The 14,368-nt window shown below is 36.7% G+C and overlaps 1 protein-coding gene across 1 annotated transcript in view; it reads right to left on the reverse strand.

The window, feature by feature from the left end:
• Window positions 1-5,724: 5,724 nt before the first annotated feature.
• Window positions 5,725-14,368, reverse strand: part of TBCK (TBC1 domain containing kinase) — a 103,137-nt gene continuing 94,493 nt past the window's right edge. The window contains exons 26-28 of the mRNA XM_014940423.1: window positions 11,735-11,910; window positions 5,898-6,057; window positions 5,725-5,730 (exon numbers count right to left, since the gene is read on the reverse strand). Of these exons, the coding sequence (XP_014795909.1) occupies window positions 5,725-5,730; window positions 5,898-6,057; window positions 11,735-11,910 (342 nt within the window). The remainder of the gene's footprint in view (window positions 5,731-5,897; window positions 6,058-11,734; window positions 11,911-14,368) is intronic.

Consider the following 14,368-nt stretch of genomic DNA (forward strand, 5'->3'; position numbering starts at 1 on the left):
AAAAGAAATGGCCCTTCAACACCCCGGGAAAGATAAACCCCTAAAGCCCCCCATAAAAAAAAAAAAAAAAAAAACAACAACCCAGTGCCTAGTTAATGGTTACAGTTTTAGCATAAACTGAAGTATAAAATACAAAAAGCACAACTTTCTGCAAACACATGCCATGTAACAAAAAAACCCAAACCACAACCAACCTAAAGAAAGGAGGAAAAAAAAGCACAAAACTTACTGCTCTAACAAGATCAAGTTAAAATTCTTTACACACAGACCTGGCCAAAAAGGAGCACTTTCCATTCCATCAGTACAAAAATACAACAATAACTTAAAGAACTTACATGCAAAGATTTGAAATAAGTCTACACAGGCATTTAATAGTAAATTTTACTGAGAATAAAAGTAAGAGTAAACACTCAAATGTCTTCAAGTAATAACTTTTAAACACCTGCATTTTTGATTTTCCATTTAGAAATTATACATTTATATATAAAACACCCAGCTGAGAGCGAGCACTTCAAAATGAAAACTCAGTTGTAGAGACTTAGCTGTTGTAACACAGCTAATTTATACTGACCAAATTACATTCAGTGCACCCAGTATAGTTGAATGGATTGCAAAATTCAAATGCAGGAAGCAAACCTATTCTATTTTTGATTCGACAGAAAATAAAAATGCTGCTATTGAACAGAAATATCTATTTCTAAAAAGATCTGTAACAGTTGGCTTGAATATAAAAAAGAAAGCCTGTGTCTTCCTGAAAGATTCTACCCCGCTCCAAGTCTAAAGATTGTCCTAGATGTTGAAAAATGTTCAAAGAAGTACTTGATACTGAAAAACCTTTCTTTGTGATTTGCAGTAATTTCTACTAACACGACCCAAGCTCCCAGTTTTGTCCCGCTTTTTCTTAAAACTCCAGGATGAAAGTCTTTGGAACGTGGAACTGCCACGTCTGAAGGAGCCAGACAGCACAGCACCCTTCCAGGGTTCAGGTTCCCCATCTCCCACATTTTCTGTCATAACAAATCTCCCAGATAATTGAGAAGAGCTGAGATCCTGCTTGCCAGCATGTTTCAGAAATCAAGACATCAAACCACCAACTAAAATTTTCAGTAACAGTAACAATCAGTCTCAGTAAAGAGACTTGTTCAATCACTTTTCTGCATGGAAATTTTGCATGGAAATGTAAAATCTAAAAGATGTATAGAGGAAACATCTCAAGAAGTTTATTGTCTAGTGCCTATTTATTTTCACCCCACAAGTTTCATTAGGCCCTTCTAACTGGATGTATCTGTCTTTAGGAGCACGAAGGCACCTGCCCTTCAGTATTCTATGCAACTCCTAATCTTCAGATCACCCTATGAAGTTTCATGGGTATCCACTTGTGTTTGTAAGACAGGTATATAACAATAACCCACCTCCAGCATGCAGGGACTTGCTTCCCTGCTACGGCCTTTTTAAAAGGCCTGAGGAAGATTTGTGAATCACACAAATTCAGTGGTAACTGAACATTTAACCTATGTGTCTCAGTCTTCATAGAAGAAATGCATTTTTGATAGTGTGCTGAGAAAGAGAAATCTTATTTTTATATTAAAAAAAAAATATTTTTTCATGCTAGGAATATGTTATACAAAAAGAATCTTGAACTTGACCTTCTCCCTCTTGCCTTGAAAAGGGTCAGAAAGATCTCATGGAAAATCAGGACTGCTTGTCTTTGCTTTGGAGATAATTCATGTATTTTATCTATTAGTTACTGTGATGCAGTAAGAATGACTGCTTTGCTTCAGTAACTTGTAGAAATTGTCTAGACAATATATTTATAGCAGCACAACTTATCTAGACCACAAATAATCAATTTAACCATCAGAAGTTACAATTTAGAATTTATCTCCCTGTTATAAAAACAGATGTTTTTAAAGCTTTTACTTACAGCTTATCTAACTGTCTTTTTCCAAGGCAAGAAATAAACAAGTTGCTAATTATTCGACAGATTAAGGTGTCCTGTATACTATATTCTGTTATAGCATTTAACTAACAATAAAACACAACTATTAAACCACTGGGGAAACACATACATATTAAACAACCACATCACACAAGGAGAAGTGTGTCACTATCAAAATTGAGTTGCTGGAGCATTATTTAATATCAGGTAAGGCACTTCTCCCGTTCTAATTTCAGTCAACATTGTGGTAATACAGACAAAAAGTTGGAAACAGGAACAGATAATGGCTTAGCACCTCAAAGTTGATTGAAGGAGAGGAGACAAAGAAGTAACAACACCCTTTAAAAAACCAGACCCAAACCAATCCCTGTCCTACATATGCAGAACTATGATCAGTCCTTTGCACTTGCTGTATCTCAGACTTTGAAAGTGACAAATGAAGAAGTAACATCACCCTTTAAAAAAACAGACCCAAACCAATCCCCGTCCTACATATGCAGAACTATGATCCACCTTTGCACTTGCTGTATCTCAGACTTTGAAAGTGACAAAAATCAGGAGACATGCTATTTGCCATGCACCAAAAAAAGAAGCTACAGTTGAGCACTCATTGCCTATCTAAGTATCATACTCCCAACTGTAATGATCCCCTGCACTGGAATTTACAAGGTACTTACCTGTCAATGGCTGTGGGAAAGGGAAATTTAATTCACTTCAGAGATGCTACCACTTAACATACTTAAAAATCAAAATAGAATCAGGTTGATTTAACTCCAGTATAATGCTTTTTATGTAGAGATTTCCTGCTGTTTTCAGAGACAAGTATCTGCTCTGTTAACAAGTGCCCAGAGTCCCCTAGGAGAAGAAAGGCTGCCACAAAGTGAAAACCAATTTAAAGCACCACCAGACTATGCCCAGTGCAAGCTAAAGTGACAAAAATCAGGAGACATGCTATTTGCCATGCACCAAAAAAAGAAGCTACAGTTGAGCACTCATTGCCTATCTAAGTATCATACTCCCAACTGTAATGATCCCCTGCACTGGAATTTACAAGGTACTTACCTGTCAATGGCTGTGGGAAAGGGAAATTTAATTCACTTCAGAGATGCTACCACTTAACATACTTAAAAATCAAAATAGAATCAGGTTGATTTAACTCCAGTATAATGCTTTTTATGTAGAGATTTCCTGCTGTTTTCAGAGACAAGTATCTGCTCTGTTAACAAGTGCCCAGAGTCCCCTAGGAGAAGAAAGGCTGCCACAAAGTGAGAACCAGTTTAAAGGAAAGAATACTCCACAGAGAAGCATGTGCCAAGCACCACCAGACTATGCCCAGTGCAAGCTCCTCTTTACAATATATTTATTGTATGCTGGCTAATGGCACATTCAATATGGCTTTTGTACATCAGCCAATCTATTCATTTAACTTTTTGGGTAAGTAAATTAAATAGATTAATAAGCAGGATTACGTTGTTTTAATTCTGTCCTAAGGAAGCATTCAACTAGAGCCAGAGCTACGCTGAAGTCTGCAGCACCGCTGCCTTCCCTTGCCTCCTGCTAGACCAGTTTTGTGATGTTTTCTGTTTTCCCTTCTATACAGCATTTTCTTCCAATTTAAATGTTTTATCACCTGGCACCAAATCAAATAAAAGAGACAGAAGTGCAAAAAAGAGAAAAAGGCTTTTTCTATATGTCTATTCAGGACATTCAACTTTGGAGGCTTTTTTCATTTTTAATTTATTTAAATGATGTCAAGTAGGCAATTGAAAGATCCAATCTTCTAATTACAACTAGTCCCATAAATGATCAGTGTTTTTTCATGCTTACCCCCACCTCTGTAAATGCTGCATAAATTTAAGCCAAACATCTATCGGTGTTAATCTCCATATTTTTAATGGAGTAAATATTACTGAACACTTCTGAAAAATTCTCCTCTGCAGAGAGGGTGGTACATTTTGTGGCTCATTCTTTTTCTTGCTGGAAATACGTACCTCTGTTTAGAAAAAATACATTTTATGTTGAACATCTTATAACATTGCTTTGGACAAAATTGGTTTTGTTTCCACGCATTCACTTTTGCAGTTTTCCTTATGATTGGATTACCTAGTAAATTTTAAATAGCTATTGTTCTTGTCAAGCCTCAAGCTACATAGTCTTGGATTGGTTAAGTTCATGAATAGTGGCAGACAGTTTAAGACCTTAAAAAATAATCCACAAGAGAAGAGAGTCCTGAGTTTTATCAACACAGTCAAATTGAGCCTGGCTTTGTATGTACTTTAAGGGTGTGATAGAGGTAGTGAGTCCCAACCAGTATTTAGGCTCCAGTATTTAATAAATTTGTTGTCAAACTGGTCAATCCAGTATTTTGTTGCTATTTAAAACTCTACACGCTTTAGACAGACTTTCAAGAATTCTCAAAGCAAATCAAGAGGCAAAGTGGTATTTCTCTTTTAGGGAACACTATAATATTGACAATTCCAGCTAAACTGGGTCAACATTGTCTCAGTTGCAGAAAGTCTGGGTTTAGAGAATAAGACAGCACACTCTCACATGACTGAAGTACTTACACTTACTAAGTGCATGGCAAGCTTTCTTTAGCTGCACTGCAAAGGAAACATTCAATTTTCATTTAACAAAACATTTAAGAAAATAATATCTAAGTTTGCATAAGAAGTGTCACTACATTACAGGAGAAAACTGTATCTTCTTAGCTATGGTGTAGCCCACAACCCATACTGTAAAGCCTCTGACCTTTCTTTCCTTCAGACACTTGTTTCAGGTTGTTTCTTCATTCTGTTTTAGACAGAATACTTATATAGTGTTCCTTTGTTTCAGATAAAACATTTCTGACTGGTCCTGGAAAACAACTCCCAGAAAATAACTCGGTAGCATGTGGGATACCTCCCATAAAGACACTCATTAGTAAAGACCTAAGCATTTTCTTCTTTCCTATTCCTATTCCTCAGGGGGATAGTCTGTTACAGAGATAAATTAGGATGTTCAGTGATTTAAAACTAACTGTTGAAAGTAGCTGCATAACCCACTAACAAAAGTCTAAAGCATCACTTAAATCATCCCCATGGCTGATTGAGAGACTGATTGACCCAAACTATTTGAGATATGCTGTACGCTCTATTTTATGCCATCTCTGTTACTATTTAAGAGCCATGATAGAGATCACAAGTTAATTTTCTAAGTTACGAAAGTCAGGTTAATGAAAGGGATTTCTCATGCTACTTACAACTCCCTGCATGTATAAAAAAGCTCCAACATGTGTCATGCCAATGCCTCTGCTGAACATCACATGAAGACCTTTTATTGGTTCACAGCACTCCTTATGACACCAGGGGTCACGTCCTTTGAGTAAACAGACTCAAGAAACTGTGGTGAACTAAAAGTATACCATACTTAAGAGCATGTCTTTAAAAAAAAAAAAAGAGAAAAAGAAAAAGATAACTTTCCTTCACCTGAAAGAATGGCAAGTGAAATACTTCTACTTGTTATTCTGCTGGTTCACACCATCACCAAATATTTAGTTATAAAAAGGAATAGGCAAGTATGAATATTCTCCCTAGTTAAAGGCACTGACATATGAAAGTTACCAGTAGGAACCATTCTCCTCTTCATTGAGCACAACTGCAGGAGCTAAACGATTCTACAAAACTGATCAATGATTTCGTTTTTATTAGCAGGAATATGAATTATATCTTTATATATTAGATATATATATAGAGATATATATATCTATTATATCTAAAGTCTTTGGACTTTATAACATACCTGTCTCAACCCTGAAGCAGAAATGAACAACAAGAAAAAAATCACCCCAAATCCTGTCATCATACCCAAAGTTACTAATCTGAATTATGCTGACTCCAGCATTTATTTACTACTGTCTGTATTCATGCCATTGATGTATTTCTAAGTAGAAACGTGTATGTTACAGCAATATACTTACAGCAGCTGTGTTCTTCACTGCATTTCCTACAATCACCACGACTCTTCCTTTAAAGCTCTGGAGGGTGGCAGTTGCTGGGCACTGGACAAGATCCCCTTCTGCAGTAAATGCTGATGCAAAGGGGACATTGATGCTGCCAGAAAGGTGGCCACGGTTAAAGCTTAGGAAGATCAGTTAAGGACATCTGAAAGGCTGAGAAACCTGTGGTATATGCACAGCTGTAGAATGAACCTGCTCTTTGTTCTGGTGGTTGTGATATAACAGCATTGGTCTTTTGTGCTAGTGTATTTTGACAAACCTCATTTACAGTTTACTCATATGGAGCAAATGACTTCCGACACTGTATCAAAAAAAGGACAGAACAAAGTGTTGTTTGTTTCACAAAGGACATAGCACAGCACTCCAGAAACTGATCAGCTAAATGAAACACTGGGTACTAATAAACCAATATCTACAGTATGACATATTTTTGTGAATTTTACTTCAAAATAGATCTAATCTGAACAGGAATCAAATGCCAATAAGCAGCTGGAGCACCTCTTCCAGAGGAGCTTTATGCAAAAGGAATGAAGCATTTAGAATGAGAACCAAAACTAAATAAGGATTATTAAGCTCCTGCCAACCCCTGCAAGCCCCTACAACTTTGACCCAAACTGAGATTCTCATGTACATGCACTCAGATTCCTGGACAATGAGCATCATGTACATTATCTGCAGTTCCACTAACAGCGGGTGCCTGTTGGACACTGAAAAGCAAACAACACACTCTGAACGTTGTCTGCCAGCGACTCTGAGATATATTAGCTGTGTTTTAATTTCAAAAAGGATGATCATTCAATGAGATTTTACAAACAAATATTGAATGTGAAAGTCTCTTCAGTAAAAATTAACTTGGAGCACTATTACCTAGCTTTTGATGGATTTAAAAATGTGCCATGACTTTGATAGATCTCTGAATTACTTCCACAGACCGTACACACATGCCTGGAACACTCCCCTTCCCCCAAAATAAACAAGAACAGCTTTGAAGAGATGGGAAACAGCAGAGTTCTGCAAAAATATACACAATGTTAAATAACGAGATCAGTCACTCTTTAGTACTTCATTACTTGCAGAAAGCTAGTTTCATTTATAATTAAATCCCAGAGTTGTTTTTATAAAGGAATTATCTTAAATTGAGGTAAGATTTAATTCACTCAGCCTAATGTAACCATTCATTTCTCTTGATTTATGTAACAGTTTCAGCTTTATGATCATCATTCTTACAGTGTGGGAAAAACATGGCTATATAAAAACATTTGGAAAACAAAAGATGATGACATACCATTCATTAATGTTACCAGTTAGTTTCTATTTTGAAGGGGAAAATTATGACACCCTTCCTTCACGACTCTGTGCCAACCCCCTTTCCCCAGCCCCATTTATAACCACACCGTTCCCATTGCTACTAAACAGAGCAAAAATTCGGAAACAATCCTCATTTAGATAGAAAATAACTTTGGACAGATTTAGCTGCTCACTCTTATGCCATGGCGTGTGCTTAACTGCTCAGAGAAACCTGACCAAATCTTTTAAAAAAGAAATACATTTAATCTGAACATTAGTACCACGCTAGATAGATCCAAACTATTTGCTGTTCTTTATATTCTCCCTAATCTTAAGCGGTCATTTTAAGCATCCCAAGTACTACATCCCTATTTGCTGTTCTTTACATTCTCCCTAATCCTAAGTGGTCATTTTAAGCATCCCAAGTACTACATCCCAATTAACAAAAAGGCCAAGATTTCATGCTACAGACAGACAGTAAGTAAGCAGCTGTAACTTTCCTAACAGGAATGGGAGGCTGCCAGCATTTCTGCTAACGTGCTTAATGAAACGAGCCTTAGAAGAATTGCTGGCCAATAGAGACCCTGCTTCCAGTATATTACCTTTTCATTAGAAAGTCTTGTGTTACAAAGCTGTCTGTTGGGGAAAAGGGCCAGTAGCCCTTGGCCTTGCAACATGAGCTTCATTACCAAACAATGCCTCAGCTTTCAAGTGCATCCGAGTGTGAAATATGAAGCATGTCTGATACTTGTTGAGAGTCCTCTCATGCTTTTCTCAAATCACACTGAAAACCAAGTGAGAGTGAAGTTGAGCATGACAGGCAGAGACGATGAGGAAGATGAACAACAAAACGTAAGAAACGATCATATTCTTGAAACACCTCACACTGGTCTGTCACATTTTAAAACACACACCACAGAAGCACAGAGGCTGCCTGATCCTACTGTACAGTTTGTTGAAATTTTGTGACAATCACAGACTGTTTTCTTACTGCGAGTAAGAAAAGGACACTGAGCACAGGATTCCTATGGCTTCCCATGTATATTCACAACTGCTGACAGTTTAATAGCATCCTATATACCATATGTTTTCTTCTACAACTGACATCCAAACCAACTCGCTCAAGGAGTAATTTTACTACCTAACAGACTGGGTTTTTAATAATGATATTCCCTACTTCCAAATACCAGATGGTTATTAGGATTTACAGCCACCCATTATTTAAAGGACAGGACATTTTAGGGTACCATAAACTCCAACCAGACCGAAAGAAACAGCAGCAGTGATTACAGCTATGGAGATTTTCTCTCTCCAGCATGCCTCCTCATTCAAGAAATACATATGGAAAATCTGGTTACATGTTTTTAAAATGAAAGACAGCCTCATGAAACCACTTACTTCATAATAGTCAAATGCTTTTTAAAATGACTGAAATTTGGAATGCACTCTGCTCCAGTAGAATAGGATTAGTACAACAGTACAGTAGGACCTATTAACAAAGTATCAGGGAAAATATAGAAACATTTAAACAAACGCCTTGCCTTTGATCATGACTAATATAAATAAATCCATTACTGTTCACAGATAACAGCCTTTCAGTGCCATGTCTGTAGTATAGGCATTTTGTATTACTCACTCTCCTTCCACATTCTCCTTGATGATTTCTAGGAAGTTGCTTAAATAATTAATAACAGAATGATGCAGAAATAGAAACATTCTTTAACTTGGTAGTATAAAAGTTTTATGCAGTAACAATAGGCTGTTACAGTTTTTAATTCCAAGGACTTCTCTTTTTAACTGGAGTCTAAAAAGTACTATCTCTTGATGAAGAAATTATCTCTCAGAAAATAGCCTGCATTTTTACTGTTTTCTGAATAAAGAGGACCACATTTTCAACAATCTATATCTAGGAGCAAAGAAGCTGCTGGAGTCCAGAAAATAGAGTCAAACTGTACTTAATTGGAATCCTTAACTGATGCATGAAATTAATACATGCAAGCAAAAGAAAAATTATGGTTTTGTGTTCTTTTGACCATTCTGTTTTATCTACACAGCAGATCACATTACAGATTCAAGTTTGGCATACAATATATTTATAATTCCTTGAAAATAACAGTTTTAATTTAAAATGGTAGTCCAATTATACTATTCTTTTTCACTACGTAAATAATAAATTTACCTCTACATAGTAAAAATAGTATTTTTCTTCTTTACCATACATAGTCATAAGTATTGCTAAATATTAATAAAGAAAAATGTTAGTGGCAGTGGTTTTCTGCATATACAATTACCTATAAAGTGGTATTTTAACAAAAGATGTAAAAAAAAAAAAAAGGTTGAAACATTATTTAAATTTTTACTATGTATTTTAGCCCAAATAGTGCATTGATCCACAATTCACTTCATTGTCCAGAATTGACATTTTTCTAATATGCATGCAGTTGGTTAGTAGCATTTGTTAGACGTTGGAAGATCTTTTCTAATGCTAAAGATGTTGGGAGCCTGTTGAATCTCTGTCATTGAAGATCTTTAAGAATAAGCCAGACATATATAAAAGGAACGATCTTCCTTTCTAAGAAAAATGTTAGTGGCAGTGGTTTTCTGCATATACAATTACCTATAAAGTGGTATTTTAACAAAAGATGTAAAAAAAAAAAAAAGGTTGAAACATTATTTAAATTTTTACTATGTATTTTAGCCCAAATAGTGCATTGATCCACAATTCACTTCCTTGTCCAGAATCAACATTTTTCCTAATATGCATGCAGTAGGTTAGTAGTGTTAGTTAGACATTGGAAGATCTTTTCTAATGCTAAAGATGTTGGGAGCCTGTTGAATCTCTGTCATTGAAGATCTTTAAGAATAAGCCAGACATATGTAACAGGAATGATCATCCTTTCTCAAAGTAAAAGGTGGACTAAAACTCATGATGTTTTTGTTATTTTTCTATTGAGTATTGTTTGCCTATTAAGAATTATAGCTTGTGACATAGCAAGCTAAGAGTACATCTCCTGCAAAAACAACTACCTACATTACTTTTGCTATTATGAAAGGATAACACTTAAATACTGAAAAAAATTATACAAAACAGGAACAAGTATATACAAACCAAGAACAAGTATATTCCCAAATACTCAGTACAGCCCTAAGAGTTACCTCTAATAAAATATTGTTGTTATTCCCACTTTTAGATGCAAAAAAAACCTCCACATGCAAAGAACCACGTATTCAAAAAAGAACAAAGTAAAGTGTAGACAGGGTAGCAACCCTGTTAAAAATATAGCTTCAAGAGCAAGCTAAGAGTACATCTCCTGCAAAAACAACTACCTACATTACTTTTGCTATTATGAAAGGATAACACTTAAATACTGAAAAAAATTATACAAAACAGGAACAAGTATATTCCCAAATACTCAGTACAGCGCTAAGAGTTACCTCTAATAAAATATTGTTGTTCCCACTTTTAGATGGATGTTGACAAAGATGTGTGTTCCTTGTAAAGCACATCTGTAACAAGGACTCCCTCTTTCAAAACCCAAACTAACCCAGCTCCATAACCACACTATTTCTGAAAAACAAAAAAATACTCCACATGCAAAGAACGACATATTCAAAAAAGAACAAACAAGTAAAGTGTAGACAGGGTAGCAACCCTGTTAAAAATATAGCTTCAAGATAGCTGATAATCAAAAGTATTAAAGGTAACTAGAGGAAATAAGTTAGGGCAGCCATATGGCTGCATTGCCTGACAGTAGTAAGAAGGCCCTCAATTTTCGCTGAGGGATTGGCAAAGCACATGAGCTACCAACTCTTCCCTGTCCCTCTTCCACTTAACTGGAAAGCCTCACACCCTTCCAAAATATTGGTCATATTAAATCACACAGCTGTCAAAAAAAAAAAAAAAAGAAAATTAAAAGCATTCATGTTACTGATACAAAGTGGTTTCGCTTAGACCCACAGCTTAAAAAGGGAAGGCAAAAATACATTTGTCCTCCTCTCTGCAAAGCAGGCCTCTCCTTGACAAAAAAAAATTGCCTTTGGTCCTTCCAGTGTACCCCTACCATGTGCTTTTCCATTATTTACCATTCTAACACCTCACTGCCTGCAGACAGAGAGGAAAGTATTAAAGGTAACTAGAGGAAATAAGTTAGGGCAGCCATATGGCTGCATTGCCTGACAGTAGTAAGAAGGCCCTCAATTTTCGCTGAGGGATTGGCAAAGCACATGAGCTACCAACTCTTCCCTGTCCCTCTTAAGCATTCATGTTACTGGTACAAAGTGGTTTCGCTAGACCCACAGCTTAAAAAGGGAAGGCAAAAATACATTTGTCCTCCTCTCTGCAAAGCAGGCCTCTCCATGACAAAAAAAAAATGCCTTAAGTCCTTCCAGTGTCCCTCTACCACGTGCTTTTCCATTATTTACCATTCTAACACCTCACTGCCTGCAGACAGCAAGGAAGTAATTGATATAAGCATGATTTGGCAAGGTCGGCACTCAAATTTGAAGGATACTCTTCGCTGTTACGGATGTCCACCACCAGCAGCTTTGGCTTGCTAGGTTTTGTTTTCTTTACAGGTGTTTTGGAATGACTAGGTCCTGTCAACTCACACAAATCAATCAGATCTTCTGCTGAAATTCGTGGTGACACCTCTGCCTTCAGGTCATCCAACTTGATGGAATCCCTAGACTTTAAAAGAAGAAAATTAATATTAGAGGTGATAGAATTAGAGACATGGTGTTCTTTGAAACTTCTCTTTATTTGACAACCTCAAAGTCTAACAACCCTGTCAGACAGAAATAGATCTTTTCCTTATAACTCTGAACTAAACCATCCATATAGAAAAGCTCCAGAGCAGTGCCAAAAGCCTACCTGCCAATTGTAGCCCTATTTTCTGTTGAAGTTGTTAAAAAATAAAATTGTTTGACAATCTGTGCAAACTATCTTAGTTTGTGATTTGTTAATGAATTATTCACTGTGGCTGAAGGAGTTAAAAAACTCACAGAATGTTTCTCAGCATCAGAAATTAAATAAATTGGCTAGAAAGCATACTCTGGAAAGCTTCATGCTTGGAGTTGGAGCAGGAAAGAAGGGTAGCAATTGAGGACTTGGCACAGAAACTGCAAGGATGTCTCTGTAAGATACAGAGCTACCTAAACACCAGGACTTACCCCAGTCCAAAGACTAGACACAAATCAGGACACCAGTAATTTAAGAAATAGTTCTGTATTATAAACCAGAATATTTGTTCCTTAGTTTGGGATATAGGGGGAAATTGGGGGACAGGGAAACTGGGGGATGGGACAGATGACGACACAACACATACCACCACACACCTGGTAGCACTCAAGTGATTAGTTTGACAATACTTAAATCGTTTTTCACAAGAGAGCCTTCGTTGTGAATTATCTCAGAAATATTCCTAAGCACAAGCATTTCTTCACTTTACATTCTTAAAAGCTCATGCATATCTAAATTAAGGAAAAAAAGAAATTAACCTTATTTTTGTGGTTGTTTTTTTTTTTTTTCTGTTGTTGCCATTGTCTCAATCTGAAAAATCACAGGTAAATTTTAAAGCAGCTTGTTTTCATTATGGTTTAATCCAGCAGATACAGAGTTAACAGGCTGGTTGCATATGCAAAAAAACCCCAATCATTATGGTAATGAACGTACTCCAACAGTTATATACATCAAAGATATACCTATGGAGCTTAGTCATTTCACAACCCAACTGGCTTGGCTTGTGCAACTGTTGTGCTCCTGTTGAGCAAGAGGTTAAATAGAATGGTTAGAGTTGGAAGGGACCTTAAAGATCATCAAGTTTCAACCCCCTGCCCTGGGCAGGGACACCTCCCACCACACCAGGTTGCTCCAAGCCCCATCCAGCCTGGCCTTGAACCCCTCCAGGGATGGGGCAGCCACAGCTTCCCTGGGCAACCTGTTCCAGTGTCTCACCACCCTCACAGGAAAGAATTTCTTTCTGGTATCTCATCTAAATCTGCCCTCTTCCAATTTAAAACTGTTACCCCTTGTCCTGTCATTACACTGCCTGACAAGGAATCCCTCCCCAGCTCTCCTGTAGCTCCCTTCAGATATTGGTAGGAGGCAGAAATAGAGGCAGAAGTTGTTTATAACTAAGTCCACAGCTGTTTCTAGTGAGTTATTCTGGCTTGTCAGGAGACAGGAACAAACAGAATAACTAGGATTTGTTACAGGGAGCATCTTTTGAAAGATCTTCAGACTATTTTGATGTCTTATTCTTGAGGAAGACCACCTATATTAATGAAGCAGGCAACCAACTCATCATGAAGATTTGCTTGTACACTCTGCAGTTGTGCAGAACATGGGCACAGGCACACAGAGACAGACTACAGAAAGTGGAAAAATAAACAGAAAGAACAAATAGAACATTATCATGTGTTTCCTTTGAGAATGAATCTATACAGTGCAATCAAAATATAGCTCTTTCTAAGAGTATCACAGTAGCAAATTTTCTGCTTTGAAAAAATATTCTGCTTCTGTCATCTTGTTTTACATTGCAGTGATCACAGTGATTCAAGACACCATGTGATTACAGACCATGAAAAAAATTCAAGAGGAGTGATATACTAAAGGAAATGGAGGTGTTACTATTTAGTATTAGCCCAACTGACTGTTACCTCTAGCTTTTGTTTCAGTTTCTAAACATACTAATTACTCATTTAATCTGAGAACTATTCCCAGTTTAGAGAAGATCCTAGAGAAAAGAGAGAGGTATACAAATATTTGAGTTGTATCCCAGAAAAGGAGTGTTTAGACAGTCCTTCTGCTGTCAGAAATACCTGTGCTGTAAAGCAGGTTATCAAAAAGCACTCAAAATTACAAATAAAATTTGTAATTGTACTTCAGTTAATTAGCCCACCAAACTGCCTTTTCTATTGTATATGACAGTATTTAAAAAAAACCAATTTACAAACTGCTAGTCTCAGCAAGTAATTTTCTTCCAAGTTCAGAATAATAGAAGTCACAATGGTTTATAACCAGAAAAATGCTTGTTTTTCTGGATAATGTATTATTTGTTTCAACAGAATAGTCAATACTCGAGGGATATCTGTTTCCATAAAAGACAGGGCCAATTCCTAGCTGCTGTCTAAAGCCACCTCCCTGT

The sequence above is a fragment of the Calidris pugnax genome, unplaced genomic scaffold (genome assembly GCF_001431845.1).
Source record: "Calidris pugnax isolate Ruff unplaced genomic scaffold, ASM143184v1 scaffold34, whole genome shotgun sequence".
NCBI lineage: Eukaryota > Metazoa > Chordata > Aves > Charadriiformes > Scolopacidae > Calidris > Calidris pugnax.